Source organism: Alligator mississippiensis, chromosome 7, assembly GCF_030867095.1.
Source record: "Alligator mississippiensis isolate rAllMis1 chromosome 7, rAllMis1, whole genome shotgun sequence".
Taxonomy (NCBI): Eukaryota; Metazoa; Chordata; order Crocodylia; family Alligatoridae; genus Alligator; species Alligator mississippiensis.
Genome location: NC_081830.1, coordinates 38,827,842 through 38,847,083, shown reverse-complemented (window position 1 = coordinate 38,847,083; position 19,242 = coordinate 38,827,842). Strand labels below are relative to the sequence as shown.

Sequence of the window (19,242 nt, the reverse complement as noted above, 5' to 3'; positions counted from 1 at the left end):
TGAGCACACAGGCAATCCTCTTGGCTGTGCTAATGAAAGCCTGACATGGGCCCACATGGCCACTGTTTTTGCTGGCATGGAACAATCCTACCAGCAGAGCCCTGAAAAGTGCATATTTTGCCTCATTAATAAAGCAAACATTGGTTTGCCTTGGAATCATTATGCACAAGTGCACACACATGGGAAGTTTACCATACAGCAAATAGCCTGGACTGATCTTTATGCAAAAGCCTGTCCTAATTAAAACTTTTACTTCTCTCCACAGTTCTACCTCTGCCCTCATCTTCCCCTGAGATTCCTTCTCTCTTCCTTATTCCTTGTTCACTTCTGGTTACTCCTTAGGTACTCCTAACAAAATCGTCTACTTTCAGTTCACCACACATGCCTTGAGTAGTCTCTCAAGTTGTTTCCTTCAAAAAAAACCTGCCAGAGTCCCATCTACTCCCCAAAGCTCTCCAACTCAAATGTCCTCACATCACTCCCTAGAGTTTTATTTCACTAGCATGACACTTGGTGCCTTGACAAACTGAATGAAGCAAGGAATTATATTAGCTGTTTGACAGGTCCCACTGCCTGGCACACCAGAGACATTTTATTACAATGACAGTCAGGCTCTCTTGCTAGACTTTTAAGCAGTCTCCAGACTTGGATAGAGAGACAATTTCATGGCCTACTCCTGGTATTAATAAGATATTCCTGTCTCTCCTTTCCAGACAATAAATTTGACATTCACCCTAGTGACAAAGCTTACTGGGCCTGACTGCAGTTCTACCTCAGACAGCTGAATCACACAATGCAAGAGAAAGCAAGGAAAGCAAGATGGGAGGAACAGATGCATCAAAGGGAAGGTGAGGGGTCACAGGTCCAAGAAGTTTGGGTATTCTAAGAGGACTATCCTGAATTAAATACGATGGATAAAGATGAAAAAAGCTACAAAATTATGACATAAGAGAGCAATTTGACCACAGCATCTTGGCTTCCCTCAAGCTGAGAGAGCAGGAAGGTTAAAAGATCAAAAAGAGCTTCTAAACATTTCTAAGCAGAAAGAGAAGATTTCAGGGGCAAAGGTGTTTTGTGAAGGTAATGATGACATGCCTCCAAAATGTGGGGAATAACAATGATATCCTTTCCAGCGCTGCACTTGATGGAAAAACATCTCAGGCAGCCTATCTAAGTACTGGTGAGCATGAAATGGCTGCTATGTGTGCTCACGTAACCCCTTGCCTACCACTAAATTTCTCTAGGAAACAGTCAGTGTGAAATGTGAAAGGTGCCACCCAAAAATCACATTTGCTTGCAGTACATGGCAGCCTGATTGGAAACAGTTGAGGAAAGAACATGTAAAAAGAAAAAAAGGAGAAAAACACAAACCTATTTCCAATAAATTTAATAAATATTGTCACCTATGCATGCAACACTACGGCAATAAGAGCAGGATGAAGTCAGAAAATATAGGCCTTTTGCTGACAGACAAGTAGAAGTTAAATTGAGAATCAACTAAGGTGACTTACAGATGGGTACTGAAAGGTTTGTCAGCTGGGGCTCAGCACTGTGCTGGAAAAACTTGTTTCAGCGTGAACATGAGGAAGACTATCTTCTCACATTGCAATTTGGTGCCAAACTCAAAGAGGCAGCAGAACAAGGGTGAGCCATCTGGACCCTGGCCCAGGTACTGCATATCTGAGTAAGCACATAAACCCTTACAGATGATGCTGGGTTCTGTCCAGGTTGCTGGATCTAAGGGACACTTGTTGAGATACACTCCTAAGTCTCTCCGTCCAGTGGGGTCTGTTGGATGAGTATAGAGCACCCAGCTGTCTTGACACCCTGACTTCTCATCAGTGGGACACGGAAAGGCTGTAACACTCCCGTGACAGCCATGGGGAGGTTCCACCAGCTTTGCTATCCGCTGACCACTTTCAAAATCCACCCCATGGTTGTAGCTCACAGCCTGGACTCTGGCACCTCGGCTGCTTCTAGCATTGCAGTACAGCACTCTCTCTCCACTGATGTGCACTTCTGTGACCTGGCACTCCACTGCACTCTCCTCCACAAAATTCCCCAGTGTCCAGGTCTTTCCATGGTCAGAACTGACAAAGCAGAAGGCGTGGGGGGAGGGTGTTTTCCCAGGGTCAAGTATTCGATAGGCATAGGCAGGAATCACTAGATTTTGCGACTCATTGGACAACTGCAGACCATGGCCAGGTCCCACTGCAAAAGTGGCCCACTCCTTGTGTGTGGTGTTAATCACAGAGTTAGTGAGATCCTTGGCTGAGCTCCAGGTGCATCCACTGTCAGTGCTCGTGACATGGCACAAGTGTACCAGGTTGGTTTTTGTTTTGATCTGGTGCATTTCAGAGATCTTTCCTGGGATGGCTATAAAGAACAGGAAAAGGGTCCCAGTAACCTTATCATACACTGGACATGGGTTCATGGATTGGTGCCCCTCCAGCTGAGCACTGAGAATGGTCTCCATTTTGTTCCACTGCCACGTGTGAGTATGAAAGGGGGACAAGACAGGAACACATAGTTAAAATAAATCATACTCTAATTATAGATACAGACTAGAAACGAGAGACAGAGATCAGGGCATTGGTCTATCCTCAGTGTTGCCATTGACCCTCTGTATTACTTAGAAAACTTAATAAAGTAGCCTGCTTTTCATGGGTCCAAGGGACCCAGACATCTCACTGAAGTTACTGAGATGTCTGTGTATAAGGAATGAGGTACCCAACACCCAGTTACACCAGCCTGTCTAGTCATATAGCAAGTCAGTAGCAGAGATGGGATGCACCTTTCTGTCTAACTGTCTTTCTTTTGCTTAAGTTTTATATCACACAGTACAGCCATGTTTATACTAGCTGTGCTGCAACTAGAAAATTATTACCAACCTTCTGGCTCAGAATGAAATTGTAATAGAAGCTCTTGGCTTTTCGAATAAGATTATGCAAATTAATGTTTATGTAATGACTTTCTGATTGCTCATTTTTTGCCAATGTCTTTACTTAGTACACTTAACCAAGATCTTCTTTGGTGTATTTTTATATTTTATTTTTTAATAAGCCTCAGCACACAGACAGAAACTAGTGAGTCTCCTAATGACCAGCTGAGTCCTATCTAACTGAATTATTTTGAGGTTACATGAAGCATTATTATAAATGAATATTTATACTGCAGTCCTCCCAGGCAGAGACAGCCCTCCCTGAAGAGTTTACAGTCTAACAAGCCATGTATGAAAGATTAGAGGAGAGAGATGGAATGATTTTTAAAAAAGTAATGCATTTGCAATTGCTAAAAATAATTATAAATAGAGTGTCACCCACCATCAGCCTCCAGCAAATTCTCTGCTATTAAATGGCTGATTATTTAGGTAGTCAATTCACTGTGGTAGACTGCACACACCATTCAGCCGTTACACTCAGGCATGGGGTGCAGCAGGTCCCAACCACTTTTTAAAGTAGGAATTCGTTCTCCCAGGACAAATAATTGCAGACCTCTTATTTTACTTGATTAGCAGGCTTATACCCTGCCTTTTCTCCGCCTTTGTGCCTGCAGGCCAACTGGCCTTCTCTTTTTTTCTCTGATCTCCTGAATCAACAGTGGGGTGAGAAGCAGCCCAGCCCACACTCTCCTTTTCCTTTCCCCTGCCTCACCCCAGCCGAACCTATGGCATCCTCACCCTTCCCGTCCTCTGTCTCAGCCCCTCAGCAAGCCCACTGTCCTTGAGTAGGTGAACTCAAAGGAAAGCCGCTTCAATTATATGAACATTACCTGAACATGGTGGGTAGTTGCATCATACATGCCTCTGTACATGGCTATCAACCTGGCATGTTCATCCACCACATCCTCCCTCTCCTCTGCAAATGCCAGGATGGTACTTGATTGTGGCACATAGAGCAGGGCTGGAATTCGGTAGCTCCAAGGTCCCTTTTGGAACAATGTCTCTTGATGTAAAAGGGGAAGCAAGGCCATCAGGCTGTGAAAACAAGAAGGAAAGGGTTGGGGTTTGATCTACCTATGACATAGCATGAGTGATCCAGAGGGACTGGGCCAGATCCACCCATCTCCCACCAGCCTGAGCCTTCTTTTCCTTTAAAATGTAGCTCTTGCACCCTGCTCTGATTTTGTTCCTTCCTCATGCTCCTCTGGACAAAACCCATCTATCATAATCCTAGATGTGCCACTGGCAATGCAGATCAGACTCATCCCAGGCTGATTGGACTAGAATGAAATAAGTGCATTAAATAAATTGAATAAAAGGGGTTTATTTTTTAATGAAATTCACAGGCTGTTTTTGTTAAAGTCAGAACACTGCTAGTAACTAAAATGGACAATATTTTTCCTGAAAGACTAATTGTATTTTCCCATTGTTTCCAAAATCCAACACAGATGACTGAGTACAAATTCATTTGCTTGCCAACTGGTATCTTGGCATGCCCCAAGAGGCAAAGGTACTTGCCAAATGCAATCATTTGAGCCCGATTAAGCTGACAGATACTGAGAATGTGCTCGGCCCTAGCCATACCCCATTTGAGGCTGCCAAGCCCTGAATGCTGCATAGGGAAAAGGGAAGGAGGTACTTTGTATTGCTCAACAGCAGCCACCCCAGCAGATTAAAGAGTAGAAATAACAGGCTACAAAGAATTGATTGTCAGCTGCATCTCAGGAACTTAGTTACACAAGACAAGGAACCTGAGGCAGGAAAAGATCATTTGGGAGAGAGTATCTTCAAAAAGCCAACCAAAAGAAGAATGACCCACATCCTGTTTGGGAGCTTTCTAAACCAAAGAAATGGACTTAAAGCCCAGCCTCTGCTTGTCATGCTGGGGGAGGAGGAAGAGCTACCATTTTTTTTGAGGAAAAGGCTAATTAGACAAGAGAACATGAAGTGAATATCAAGGAGACACAACTGGGAAGTTCCCTTCTATATAGCCTCCCTCCCTCCCCTGAGATTTGTAGGATGCTGCTCTGCCATTTGTGCATGTACAGCAAAGTGACAATTCCCAGTTCTCTTCCACCGCCCCAGCCGCTGCACTGCCTTTACCATGGTACAATGCCATGAGTTTAAGGGAAGCAGAAGAGAGCCCTTGCTCTCTGAAGCATTGCGTGGGTGAGGTAGCAGGGCGAAGACAACAGTGAACTGTGAGTAAGAAATTCAAATTGCCTCCTACTTCAATGGGTTACTGCAACACTCTTAATTACGGAGCTTCATGTCTATTCATACACACATCTGGGGACTGCAAATGTGGCTCCTATTCCCATGGAAGACACTTTCTGAGGGCATCTTGCTTTTCTGGAATTGTGTGTAGGTAAAGCAGAGATCTCTGATGAGGCTCCAGGGAGGGTGCTTCATTCACCTCAAGAAGAGTAGGAGAAAATTACATTTTTCTGGTCTACAAGAGAGAAGATGATGATCTTAGCAGCCTGCCTAGTATGGATTTCATTATGCTTGTTACACTGATGAACTGTCAGTAACTTGGTATAACTTTATTCTCTGCTTATATTTTATTACAGCGAAGCAGCTGATACATGCCTATCCTTTGCTTCTATTTTTCACACACTGCATACTTTTGTGAGAGTTCAGAATTAGCACTACCAGGCAAAAATAGCTTGCATGGTATTGTATTAATCTAAAACCGCCTGGACCAAGTTTTGCCAAATTACCACAGAGGCTGTAGAAACACAGTTCACTGGGATTTATGACACTGGAGGGGGAAGGGGCAAGTCCTGTGTCCCCATTCCTGAAGGGGCAGAAGTTCTCAGGTGTAGCAAAAATGTCCCTTGCATAGAAGGGTCAGAATCCAAGGGATTCATGCCACTGTTCTGCGCTGAAGTGCCTGCATATACTGCATACCTGGAGGGCTTCAGCAACAGAAAAGAGGGAGGCTCATTAAAGGGCTGCCCACCTATTTAAAGGGATGTTATCTTGTTCTATACACTGAAGCCTCTGTATGTTCTGTCAGATGGAATGGGACAGGAGAGGGGCCAGGAAATAGAACTGTTGCCTTATGGATATACCAGCTAATTGGAAGTAGACCTGTGGGAGGCTGAAGAAGTGACTGCAGAACAGCTCTTCTGCTAGCAAGTACTCAAGGAGGGACTCTTGTAAAGAGACCAGCAACCAGCAGCACCCAGTTCTATTCTATAAACTCCATCTTTGTGTAGCGCTGACTGAAGGGTCCTGTTTGAGATGACTGTAGGTGTGTCTACACATGCATTAGAGCAGTTTACTCATGAATAAATGCTCCTAGGCAGGCTTCTACATGTGCAGGGAAGTGGAAGCAATAACAGCAAACTGCTTTTTTTTTTTGCTTTTTCATTGGCATGAATATTCAGCTGAATTGATTTACCTCTTTTTTGTATCTATAAATTCAGCATATATATATAAAAACAAGGGGTGGGGGGAGGAAACAAAAGGATGAAAATAAAACAAACATTTCAGTAGCCTTCTTGATCTTTGACATGGATGAACTCTGTGAGGTCATGGAGGTGATGCTTTGCACGACGTATCAGTTTTGTAGCCACTTTTAGGTATTCTATGCTTATCAAAATTTTTTATTTACTTTTCATAGTTTAGCATAGTTGACATTAAAATTACTTATAATAACAGCATTTTATAAACTTAGTAAAACACAATTACTACACAACACAGTCAAGCTTGATTTTTTTTTTTTGTACTCAGCAAACTTCTTCAGTGATGATTTAATCCTGTAAAATACAAGAACAAAAGGGAGGGGCTCACCCCTTTTGGTTAGTTTATTCTTAAGATCACACACTTGTGGCTGGCTTGGCTTATAGCCAGGTTGGCACTTATTCAAAAAATTATCCTCTTTGCACCTTGCAGAGGTTGCTTTTACAGCAGTGTTTTTCTCTTAAAGTGGCAGGCGTTTTATGCCACACACCTCTTTTTTGTTGCTTGCATCAAGGGTTTTTTTGTTGGAGTATGCACCCCTTAGCTTTTTGTTAATGAATAACTCACCCAGAGGTGGGAGCTAGGGTTTTAAGGCACTTTATATTTGCTTTTGCCTATTCCCTAGGGTGGTCATTGTGCAGCATTTTGCAGAGCTTGCCTTGCTACAGGTAGCTTTACTATACTGACTACACCTAGGAGGGTGGCAGTTTCAGGTCATACTTAGGATTAAACTTTTTCACTTTCCTGCTTTGACTTTCTTTTACTTTTTATGGGCACAGTCTCTGACTTTTGGGCTTTTTGGCCCTGCCTCAGGTCAGTTGAGATTGCAGGCTCTTGACTCCGGCAGCTCTAACATTGATTTTTTCTCTGTGCCCCTTTTCTGGACTGCCAGATTACTTGGTCTTTTAAGGTCTTGCAGACTCTTTATTAGATTTTTCTCTTTTTCTCTCTCCAACAACTTTCTAGAATCCTAACATTTTTTTTAGGTTTCACTTAACTTTTAGTTTTTCTTTCCTTAACAGATCTTAACCATAACTTTTTTTGGGCTACAGGCTTCACAATTCATTTTTATCAGTGGCTCTTTGTAAACTAATTCATTCATCAAATTTTCCTCTTTTACAGCTGTACAATCGAGCAAGCTTCACTTTAGGACTAAGAAAGTTCCCCCAAAAGACAGTGGGTGACAAATTACACACTACACATAATCCCTTCAAGAAAACTCTTCCTATCCCAAAAAGAAACTTTTAAACTATGCCTCTGCAGAGAAAAAACAAAACATGCCTCTGATAAACTTACTCCTTTTTCCCTGCTCAGAGTAACTCAAATTAATTCTGAGCACTGATTTCTGTTTGCACAGCTGTTAATAATCTTTATCTCTTTTAGGTTCTTTACTGTTCCTGGAGAAGCAGGGGGGAGAGAACCAAGTTTCTCCTCTCACTTCTAATCACAAATTCTCTGCCACTGCTTGAACAGATGTTTAGTAACATACCTTGTTTCTTTCTGTGCTACTTTGCTTCTGTTTTGTGATACATATGGGATTCTAGAGTGTCTCTTTTACATTTCCTAACTGTTTTTGATCATTTGTGAAGCTGTACTGCTTATATAACACTTTATCTTGTTATAACTTGTACCGGTAACTTACACTTTACAAACTTCACAGCAAACATGCACCTGCTTTTGTCTTTTCTCTGCAGACAGCTGTAATTATTTTCTCCCAGGGACCTTAGAGTTAAGGAACCCTGTTCATTCATACAGCCTTTCTAGCAGAGAGATGACTCTCTTTGCTATCTAGCTTCCTATTGTAAACACAACAGGAGGTTCTTACTTAATTCCAAGTGGACTACAGCATATACTCATGTCCACTACTCTGCCTGACCTGGACATACAACGTTTCTTGGTTATCAGTAACAAACAAAATCTCCTGCACAATACTTATAACTTTAGTTACTTCCTATATAACTCTACCTTGCTACAGGTTTCAGTTAACCCTTCTAATACAAATCACCCTGCATGAACAAATGTTCTGATTGGTCAGGTACTACTCTTGTGTCCTGATGAAGTTGCCAATTGTTGGACTGGTTTTGGACCCAGTACCTATACCTCTGTTTTGGACAGATACAACCCTCAAACTGACCACAATACCTGCCAGTTGATAATTGGTGAATTTGTTGATACAGAGCAAGAACAAAAGAGCAACAAGACAAACAATTAAACAATTCTATATGTACTTATCCTAGGCTGTCATCAGAGTTAAGGTACATCTGGCCAGAATTCAAGCTTCACTCTGAGGCATTCTGGCTTAGGTGTCAGCAGTTTGGAGGTGAAATCTTGAACACTCCAAGCTAAAGCCTGGAGGGCAGTTGCTTTATTTAAAGATCCTTCGACCCAACTCCAGGCTGCAATCCAAGCCAGGCTAGACAGACTCTTCTGGGGCCCCTGCAGTGGACCCCCATTCCGTTTAACCCAACTCACAAAAAAACCACTGAGGTCACCCTGACCCCACACACAAAGAGGAAAAGCCTCTAAACCTGCTGCCATGCTACTGGGGAAAGGTAAAAGATGGGGTACGATAGCTGAGATGGTCCAAGAGAACCTAGTACACTCGAGGAGACCCAGGCCCAAGAGAACCCAGTACACCTGCTAGGTCTTACCCTGGTAGGATCGGGATGGTCAGTCCCCTCCAAATGTGTGTTGAATCCTATCGACTATGCCAAGATGTTAGACCCTGACTCCACACGGCACCCAATGACTAGGGAGACGATGGTCCAATTACCCATGGATCCTGTTACTAATTAGCCAGAGCAGAGCAGGGAGCAAACACCAGCACATATTACTCACAACAGCTTTATTCAGAATGGAGACAGCTTAGCCATAAGAGACGGCGTTCTGCCCTGAACAATAGGTTCATCCTACATTTATACACTTTGTTTTACACTCATTAACATTCACTCCTTCGTCCTACCTTCTATTCCACCCATTTCTCTTCCCATCTTCGGCCTCTATTTACTGTTTGCTTCATTAACATGGAATTGCCTATGCATTTCATTCATTTACATGCCTTTGTGCTATGAGTGCATGTCTAAGGCCATGAACCCTCTTCTTTCAGTCAATGGGTGGACTTTGACCAAAACCTGGAAGCTTCTAGAGGCTTCTTCACCAATCACCATTCACCTTTTTGCATATGTTCATCTTGGATTCTGTTACCAATTACATGTTGTTTTTCACATTCCAGTCTGTTTTTCTGTCTCAGATTGTACCATCTTCCACCTTTTTTTGGACCCCTGTATCTTATCTCGTTCCTTACTGTAGCTGGTTCACAGCACACAGACTTAATTGCTGCTTTTTCCAGAAAAAATGGTTGACACAGTTAAAATGGTTACTTAGCATAAGCAAATGGCTGGCTTAGCTATCATTTTGCCTTGTGGCCAACAGCTTTGCTAGGCCACAGGCCATGCCTTGTATTCAGCTGCAAATCCAGCGCTCTCTAAGATCCAAATATTGTCACCCTAACAGTTCCCACCCAGGCTCCAGTGTTGGAGCCCTCCCTGGAAACAGGTAGTTCCCCAGGGCAGGGAGCAATCTTCCGCTCCCCGCTAGCTGGCTTATTGGGAGCAGATTTGGTTCTGATCAGGCATCTATATAAGCGCTACTGCACAGTAACTAGTCACAAGTAAATCTGCTACTTGCATTTGCAGGTAGCAAATTTACTTGCAATTAGAGCAGTTTACTGCACAGTAAGCATGTGCATGTGTAGACGTGCATGCTAACTACACAGTAAACTGCTCTACTGCACAGTAAAGTGTCTCATGTAGGCGCACCCTGTGTGGATAAACTTGCTGCTGAATTGCTGTTCTTCCTTCTTCTACCCAATGATCATAGCCCCTCTGGGATGAATGTCCTCTTAGTGCAGGAGCCCAAACATGCTCCACCTACGGGTCATGACTTGCCATCCTATCCTGCATTTATCAAGTGAAAGGGAATCCTAATCTCTAAGAAGAGGGTGTAAGATATAAAAGGCTGAGAACAGCTGCAGTACTAAAAGCAAATACAGGGCCACTGGACAGCATCATAATCAGAGTCTTTCCCATATACCAGTGATTCTCACCATTTTTAGATTCAAGACACCCCTTGCCTTAGGCAATCCACATGGTCTGTCTGTAGAGAAGGGCTTTAGTTTGCTTGAGTGCAGCTCTCTACTAGGAATGTTAAGATAATACTGGGGACACTGACCATAGCTTATGTAAAAGTTTCTTCTGACATGTACATTTAGGCAAAAGTCTGTCAATTGGCCTCATCAGCTATCTTCAGACCCACAGATAAAGCAAGATCATTGTCATGGAAGACAATGATCCTCAACTATGAGGCATTACCAAAATATTATATGAATTTAGGCCCAAATTAAGATGACAGTGGGCTTGTCTACACCAGAGGCTTACTGAGGAGCTGACTAATTAGCTCTGCCATAAAATGTCACTGTCTACATATGTCACTATACTAGGTCATAGTAGACTAATAAACGCCGCCACAGGGTAGTCTGGCTAAACGCAAGTACTACCCTGAGGCGGCATTATTTTGTGCACTGCAGTGCTTATGTAGACAGTGATGGGACTGGCTGGGGCATGAGGGTGCTTTAGCGTGGAGTGAGCCAGCAGGCAGCCACTCCATAGCATGTGGAGCCTCACCGGAGCAGTCCTGGGCTGGCTGCTCCAGTAGGGCTCCATGTGCTGCAGGGGGGAAGTAGCTGGGGGACAAGGGTGCTTCAGATTGGGGTCTACTTGGTGGCTAGCCCTATGCTGAAGCACCTTTGTGCCTCAGCCAGTCCCTCCCCACCTGGCACATTGGAGCCAGGTCAGAGCAGCCCCGGGCAGGCTGGCTGACCCCCTGTGTGCCCTGCCAGCCCAGGGCTGCTCTGGCTGGGCTCCATGTGCTGCACACAAATAAGCTCTGGAGCAATATGCCCCACATTCAAACAGTGTGTCCAGAAGCAAAAAACTCCAGAGCAATATGTCCCGGAGTTTATTCATGCACATTAATTGCACGTGTAGATGTGCCCAGTGTGCCTTTAACTCGGGGCCAGCACATAACAAATTTGACCCTCTCTCTACCCGTTACAGTGTTTTGCTGCTGCATCCTGGAGAAACTGCTCTAGAACAACTTCAAGCTACAGAACCAGAAAACAAACATGTTGGTTATTCAGTAAGGGGAGGAGGGGAAAACAGAAACCAGAATCTGTTCCACCTAAGCACAAATAGCTAATTAAGTTATTTTCCTTGGGGGATTTTTTCTGAGAGGCCGTTCAAGATGAGCATAAAAATCTAGTCCAAGACATTTCCAACTACATATCTGACCTCGGAGTTTTTCTCATCTGCCATTAATGACTGCATCCAGCTCTGCTGTGTCATACTGCCAGAGGAATCACAACAGAATTTTTATGCTACTTGGAAGAGATTTCAGGCTAAACCCGGGTAAGGTCATGAGATTTCTTAATGATTCAGTCAGCCAGCAATTCATCCCAGCACACTGTTCTCGGCCAATAAATCCTACTCAAAACCAGAGTGCAAAGGGAAGCTGCTAACGAAGCACATCTGATAATATAAGTGAGATTGTTTAAAGCATTCTGAATTCAATACTGAAACAGCATGAAACAGTGCTTACTTTACTCCAGAAGTTAAGTGGTACTAGGATTTCTAGCCAGGCTAAACTGAAAGTTATGCCTGCAGTAGAGAACGTAATACTGGGTTTACATGGGGGTTTTCAATCAGTACGTGCTTTTCTGAACAACCAGTTCTTTTAAGATTCAATGCACCTGCTGGCAGTATTTTCTGTAATTTAAAGCAAAGGCTCTCTGTGCGCTGTGGGGCACTTACACTAAACAGCGCGACTTTCCCTGCTGTATGCTTGGTGGAGTACAGCACAAGCTATCTATCCCATCAATTCTATAACACCTGAACAATGCCCCTTAGCTAGCAGCAATGCTTACTCTGGCAAAAATTAGGAACTATGAAGATTTTAACAGGAGAAACACCTCACCCACAGCAGATCCAGGAGGCTGCATCGAAAGGAGAAGCGAACTGAGCTGTTTATAAAGGAAAGTTCACCACTAGATGTCTCATTACTTGCTCCCAAAATAAGCTGTCACGAGCATGCTGAACGTGCTGGCTCTTTGGGGAGGAAGGGAGGGGGAGAGAGAGAGAGAGAGAGAGAGAGAGAGAGGACGCACTAATTGTAAATGTGCATAAGTGCAAACCATATCTACAGCAAAACACAAAACCTCTTTCACACTGGAAATGGATGGTGCTAAAGAAAGACCCATTACTCTCTAACAATAGTAGTTAAACATTACGCTACTCACGTGAGTTAGAGCTGTCCCACGGGAGAAGAGGTGGCAGAATAGCTGTGGTGTGGTTAATGGTTGCAAAATGAGGTGACATGATTTTCTTCATGGTCCTATTGTCCTTTTGTACTACAAGAGGGAAAGTTCATTTCAGTCTCAGAAAAAAGACAGCTTGCAGTTAATTTCCAAACAAATCAGGAAGGGTTTCCATAAGTGATCTCCTGTTCTCTGTCCATGGCATGCTGCAGGGTCTTTTCAAATTGTCCTGGATAGTCTGGTGGACCCTTTTGAACAAAGAGTTGCCTGCAACTGTCTCTACGGCCCAGGAAGACCCTTCCAGTCCTATGTTCCTAACAGGCATGGAGGGAACAGATTCCAGGGCAGTGCACACTGCATACTGACAGCTGTGAGAGGGTCCCACTATAGAAAGGCTGGGAGCCACTGCTATAAGATCATAGCTAAAATCCCACCACTAGTTTAATAAATGTTGGTATCTGAATGGTACCCCAGTGACACTCTGTGTATGGGGAAAGACCAACTCACATAAGACGGGAAGAGACATATAAAGAGATCCAATCCCATCTCCCTGCCACTGCAGAAATGTTCCTTAGCGCTCATTTTCTATTGCTTTGTCCAGTTCACTTTTGAAAATCTACAGCACTGGGGGGCCTTCACCCTTTCCCTTAGGAGACACTTATATGGCCTGATGCATCTCTTCACAAGGAAGTTACATTTCCCATAAAAAGAGCTGCCCTAAACAATACCACACACTGTAATTATTTATTAAAACTTTTCACTTTTTATGAAAAACTGCTTCCTTGGCTCAGACACTGTGGACTGGATCATCTAGTCCCTTGCACTGGTGCAGATCAGGAAGAACTCAGTGGTGTATAAAATGGGGGTAAACCAGCAGAGAATCAACCCATTACTGTCTGCTACTCTACACCTATTTCTTTGCTCTTGTACTTGGGTTGTTGTAATTAGAATTTAAAAAAAGAGTTATAAAAAATGCAAATAGGATGTGTGGGTGCTTTAATAAGGGGATATAAAAATAATGCAGGACATAATACAATGACAGTATATTGAACAATGGAGTATTCTCACTTGGAGTACTGTGTTCAGTTTTGGGTGCCACCTCTAAAGAAAGATATAGGAGTAGTTGCTGGCAAAGTTCTAAAGAAGCCTGGGAAAAGGAATTTAGAATTTAATATGGGTAAGCACATGTGAAGAGACATTAAAATTAAATAATAAAAGGCTGTGCTTAATGACAGACAGAATTATTTTGTTAAAAAGTATCAATGCAAGTTCTATTTCCCTGGCAAAATGCTTTGAGACTGCTTTCATTGACTTTGAAATTTGCTAGAAATTTAAGAGCAACTCAGGGAATTCAGTACATATCACTACAATAGAAGCTTTTAATGTCTTACCTAAGAAACAGCTGAAACAATGGAACCTACTGCCCAAGACACTAAACATCACAGCAAAACCGGTCATAGGCCAAGCCATGCCACAGGGGCTGATGGGTTTCACTTGAACAAGCAGGCTGCAGAACTACCTGGTTGCAGCTGGTCAAGTGAGAAGCAGAAATCCAGAAAAGCAGTGGTAAATGCTGCCCCTGGGAGGAAGCTGTGGGGCTGAGCATCTGCAGGGACAGGACTCGCCAGACAAGGCAGAAAACTGTTGTCTTTGTTCTTACTGCACGGGGGGGGGGGGGGGGGGGGAACAGCACTTTGTGGACATTTCTTGTGAATAAGCAGGATTACACACAAGGAAAACCTGATTTACATCATCTTTGCAATGTAAACAGCCTCACAAGTTTTAGAAGATTATGGTTAACTGCTTGGGCCAAGGGAACATCATAATCTGTATTTGGATAGATGATATTCTAACAACCCTGTTTAATTCTTCAGACAAGCCAGATTTATTAGGTGGTTTACATATGGGCTTAGTTTCTCTCTTAATTTTTTTGTGTTTTAGCCCTATCTCAACCATCCTATGGTCATGATGCCACTTATTATGTGTACAGTTCCCAGCTTCTTCCTCAGGGTATTTATGTTTTTGATTCCCTAACATCTGTCCCTAACATTTTGTGGTGTATATTATACTGTGTTTTCACTGAATTGGGGGAAACTGCTACATGTCCACATACTTTATCTTTTTATAAAAGATCAGTGAGAATGACAAGGGTTAAAGAAAGGCAGGGAAGATGGCTAGAGACAGAAGAGACATACTTACAAAGAAAATACCAATGCAGGATTTAGTTAAAGAAAGAGAGTCATAAAGGAGTCAATTGAGAGATTTTAGATCCTGAAGTTGCCATATAAACAGAAAGTTTTCCTCCTTTACCCCATCTCATAAGTAAACACTCAATGCAGGTCACAGTAGTGGGTTTAAAATAAATAAAAGATTATCTTGCTTCATCAAACTGCACTTCTCATAGTAGAACAGAGTCAGGAGTCCACTAGATTCTTTGCTGAATCTCTGGACAGCCAGATACACTAATTCTCCTCTCACAAGCCAAAGACACGGTTCATATTGCGACTGCTCACCATTTCTACACAATATTGGCCTGGATCAGTCATAGAACCTCTTGCTGACCACACGGCACACACAAGGCCAGATTCTCAGGGTACATATCAGAGGTGTTGAGTATGTGGGGGTTCAAGGGCCCTGGCCCTCCTCAGGAAGAGGGCTGTCTCCTGAAATGCTTAAAACTTTCCACATGGCCATCATCTTAGCCCCCTCCCCCAGCAAAAATAAAAGTTAGCATCTATGGACAGCATAGTCCCAGTGGCTTCAGTGAAGCAAGGATGATTTGGAGGAGTTGAGCATCTAGCCCAGAGTATTCAGTTAACATGGAAAATTTAGAGTCCAAGGAGATCAGACACGAGAATACAACAGCAGAATCTACAAGGAGTTGGGATAATTTTATGACCCATAAAAAACATCACATAAATCAACAGAAAGACTTGCATGGGCTCCAAGTGAGGCCTCTTCTCTTAAGTGTAGCACTGTGCAGCTGTCTAGAAAACTCCTAGGCTTACTTGCCTTTGTTTGAAGAATCAGGTGGAGACCACCATGAAAAGTTGATTTACCATACAGTCTGATCGAGGAGGGCAGGAAATGCCAAATCTTGCTGAGAAATCAAAGTGGTTGTATGGAGAAAATAAAAAACAAATTTAGCTTAATAGATTTAAAGGGCACAAACCCAGACTGACTCTGCTGCAGACACTCCAATGCTCAGCTACCATCACCCATGTGGAATTAAAAATAGCAACTAAAAATGCTAAAATATTAAGCAGTCACACTTCCAGTGGCTGTAATTAATGCAAGGCTGAACCAGTTTGCCCTAACAGCAGTAGACAAATACCATTTATTGTTTCCACTCATTTAAGTTTGCAGTGCTCACCCATTGCCCCAAATTTCCAATTATCACCCAGTCAATTAAAGATTTATGCCAGGTGTCTTGCACATGCACTGTAGTTAAGCCTTCAATACGAACATCATGAAAGACGTTTGGCGCATGGTTGCCCTACCTTTTCTGAATAGAGAGCAAGCTGTTTCTTTAAATCATGTTTGCCGTGACTCTGGAAACTAAGTAAACAAAGCCCTTTGGAAAACTTTGCTTTCCAGCATGCAGCGGCAGGTGAGAGAAAGTAACTAGGGCTGAAGGTCATAGAAGTTTCGAGCCGGGATTACCCAGTCTAGGACTCAGAACTTCACTTCAAATTCAAGATAAATCACTGGAATTGAGCACAGATCCTGTGGATATGCAGCCTACCCTGATGGTAAATGAAAGAACAAACCGCACATGACAGTGTCTCATTAGCAGGTGAGTGAAAACTGATTTCAGGGAAAAAAAATGATTGATGATGTTGGCAGAGCGCATTTGGGAGGCAGAAAACTTAGTCAACAAACAAGGGCATAAATCCAGCACTTCCAGGTGGAAAAGACAAGGCACTGTCCTGATGAAAGTCATTCTCCAGGAGCCCTTGCTGGCACAGACAAGGTATCCCTGTGAGGTAGCTCCGACTGCTAGAACGCCAGTGGACAGAGGGAAAGAAACACGCCATTGGCACAGCGCGGTAGGAATAAATGGGCAACCACAGGGAGTGAGCTCATTTAGAGGGAGACCAACTTTGCACAAAACAGGCATTAATTTCTGTGAGAAAATGTAAAAAGCTAAACAGCAACCATTCCAGGCACCAGCCAACCAAACTGCATTTCTTTTCAAGGGAGACAGACTGTGGTTTTGCCTGGCAGTTGCTTACCTATGACAGCTCTTTTAAAAAGAGACTATTTCCCTTCTTACATCAGGAGGATCTTTGCATTTAGGCTGCCAGTTGCTCAGGAGCAAAACCACTGCTAAATTTTTCAGCATCTAACCGTGTAGGCTGCTTCTTTCCAGCAGGGCCAAATCCTATTCCACCTATTAGATGTCTAAGTGGCACTTAGGCACCTAAATCTCTGTGTGTTTAAACTCCACTGTGCTCAAGCCCCTGAAAAACTGTTAACATGTCTATTTTTGCAATTTGCCTTCACCTTAGCCTTTGGATTAAGTCACACAAAGCAATGAGGACAAGGAAAACCTACCCAACTTCTGCAGTAATATTTTTTGGGGACTTGAGTAGGGTGGAACAGAATCTTACTTGAACGTCTGAGGTAGAATAGGATTTTGTTATCTCTTTAAAAAAAAAACCCAAAACAAAAGCCAGGTACACAGGGCTTCAGGGTCCCTTTTAAGAACAAAGTACATCCTGAGATTTCAAGCTATTGGTGGGTTCACAGGCTTGCGAGTACTTACTATGTTATGTCATATATTGGCACTTCAAGTCTTGGATGAAGCCAGGAATTTGCAGTAAAATGAAAATGAAAATTAAAAATTTAAGTTAGCCAAACAGTCTGAAACTTGAAAAAAGACATGGCTGGCTCCATTATACTTTGAATGCAGAGTGAAGGTTCAAGGTAGTTCTGATTTTATCCAAACTGTGATAAATATTGATAAGTCTGATCCAGTTTAAGACTGTGCATAAATATAGCAGCATCTGTAGAACAAAGACCTGCCCAGAGACACACACCAAGTACATATTGTTCTTCACAGCCATAATTAAGGAGGGGACACTTGCAGTGCCGTGTGAAGGATTTTAACTGTGTAGCTCCCCATAATTTTCACAGCACAGTGGTGCACACTGGAGGTTCTGTATCAACAAAATAATTCTTGAAGCAATTTATTTTGAGATTTCTATAAGCAATTTTTAATCATAATCTTTATTATGGTGGTGCCTAGCAACAAAATTTTCAGGCTTCTAAGGAACTCTAATCCTTTTACACGAGAGAAGCCCTAAAGTAATACAAACTGAGAAAACACAGCAGTAACTAGCAAATGAACACCCCCCCCAACAACCAACCAAAAAATAATAACCTTCTCCCTCAGAAAAAAGACATGACTTCTAGTTCAGCAAAGAAATCTTGTTCCAAACTGAAGATAACTAGTAACAAGATTCATGAGTGAAGGAAAAGGCCTTGTATCCAACACGGGAAGCAAACTCCAGAACCAGTGGCCTATTCTAAATATATCCTGACACCAAATATATATATATTTATTTATATATTATAACTTATATTACTTATATATAACTGATATAACTTACAGATATCAACAGGGACCATGAAGAGCCAGAGTCCCAGAGAACATACCTGCAGTGCATCCCACAGGTGAAATTAGTGCTCGTGTATTTCACTGACCTTTAGATACTCTCACCCTGATCAGGCTCTTTTATGCTCAGTTCTGTGCGTGTATAGTGCAAGAGATAGGCCTCGCCTGAAAGAGCTCATAACATGAAGACAAGATAAAAGAGGGTCAGGGAGGAGAAAAAATATTATTCCTTTTTATAGAAGTGACTTGCTCTAAGCTTCATGGTGAACTGTAGCAAAGACGGGCAAAGGAACCCAACTCCCCCAACACCCAGTTCAGTGCCTCAACCATTAAGCTTCTACAAATCCAGTTTACAACAGCCCACTTCACCCACCCTCTTCTTAAAACAAGGAAATGTGTCAGTTGTCGGAAGGACTCTGCTGTCCTCCAAAAGCACTGCACTGTACCAGGCTGAAAGAATTAAATAAAAGTAAGTAGGAAGGAAAAGGACTCTGCAGATGGTTTTGTGTCATGCTGCTGTCACGAGGAAAGGTTCAAGTCAGGGAGAATTGTCAGCCAGCTTTTCACAGCACAGTCTGTCAAATTGATACTGTGCTTTAGGTCCACATCAATCAAATCTCCTTGCACTATCTGAATGCCCGTGGACAGAGGCTGCTCCTACCATATCTAAATAGAGCAGCGGGTCAGGCTGGGGAGTCTTCCTCCAGTGACCTTGCTGGACAGGGTACTGGGTGACTAAGGTGCCTATAGGAAGACTTAATACAAAGTGTCAGGTTCAGAGCCAACATGAGAAGTAGCTTTCTGATATTAGTCTGGAAAATGTTGACATAAAGCAGTAAA

General features: G+C 42.8%; 2 protein-coding genes across 10 annotated transcripts in view; one reads left to right on the top strand and one right to left on the bottom strand.

Moving 5' to 3' along the window:
• Window positions 1–1,370: 1,370 nt before the first annotated feature.
• NEU2 (neuraminidase 2) overlaps window positions 1,371–19,242 on the bottom strand; it is a 53,077-nt gene continuing 35,205 nt past the window's right edge. For 2 of the 5 annotated variants that reach the window (XM_059730878.1, XM_059730877.1), the window contains exons 2-5: window positions 12,765–12,875; window positions 12,443–12,573; window positions 3,772–3,976; window positions 1,371–2,485 (exon numbers count right to left, since the gene is read on the bottom strand). In XM_059730878.1, the coding sequence (XP_059586861.1) occupies window positions 1,544–2,485; window positions 3,772–3,972 (1,143 nt within the window). In that variant the 5' untranslated portion in view covers window positions 3,973–3,976; window positions 12,443–12,573; window positions 12,765–12,875 and the 3' untranslated portion in view covers window positions 1,371–1,543. Of the gene's footprint in view, window positions 2,486–3,771; window positions 3,977–5,228; window positions 5,437–9,063; window positions 9,153–12,442; window positions 12,574–12,764; window positions 12,876–19,242 lie in introns of those variants that run through there. The other 3 variants (XM_006261797.4, XM_006261800.4, XM_059730876.1) reach the window with 3 other exon arrangements.
• The window catches only part of NGEF (neuronal guanine nucleotide exchange factor), a 90,941-nt gene continuing 88,068 nt past the window's right edge, over window positions 16,370–19,242 (top strand). Inside the window, exons 1-2 of one of the 5 annotated variants that reach the window (XM_019486087.2) lie at window positions 16,370–16,578; window positions 18,400–18,461. In XM_019486087.2, the coding sequence (XP_019341632.1) occupies window positions 18,415–18,461 (47 nt within the window). In that variant the 5' untranslated portion in view covers window positions 16,370–16,578; window positions 18,400–18,414. Of the gene's footprint in view, window positions 16,579–18,399; window positions 18,462–19,242 lie in introns of those variants that run through there. The other 4 variants (XM_059730873.1, XM_019486088.2, XM_019486089.2 and 1 more) reach the window with 4 other exon arrangements.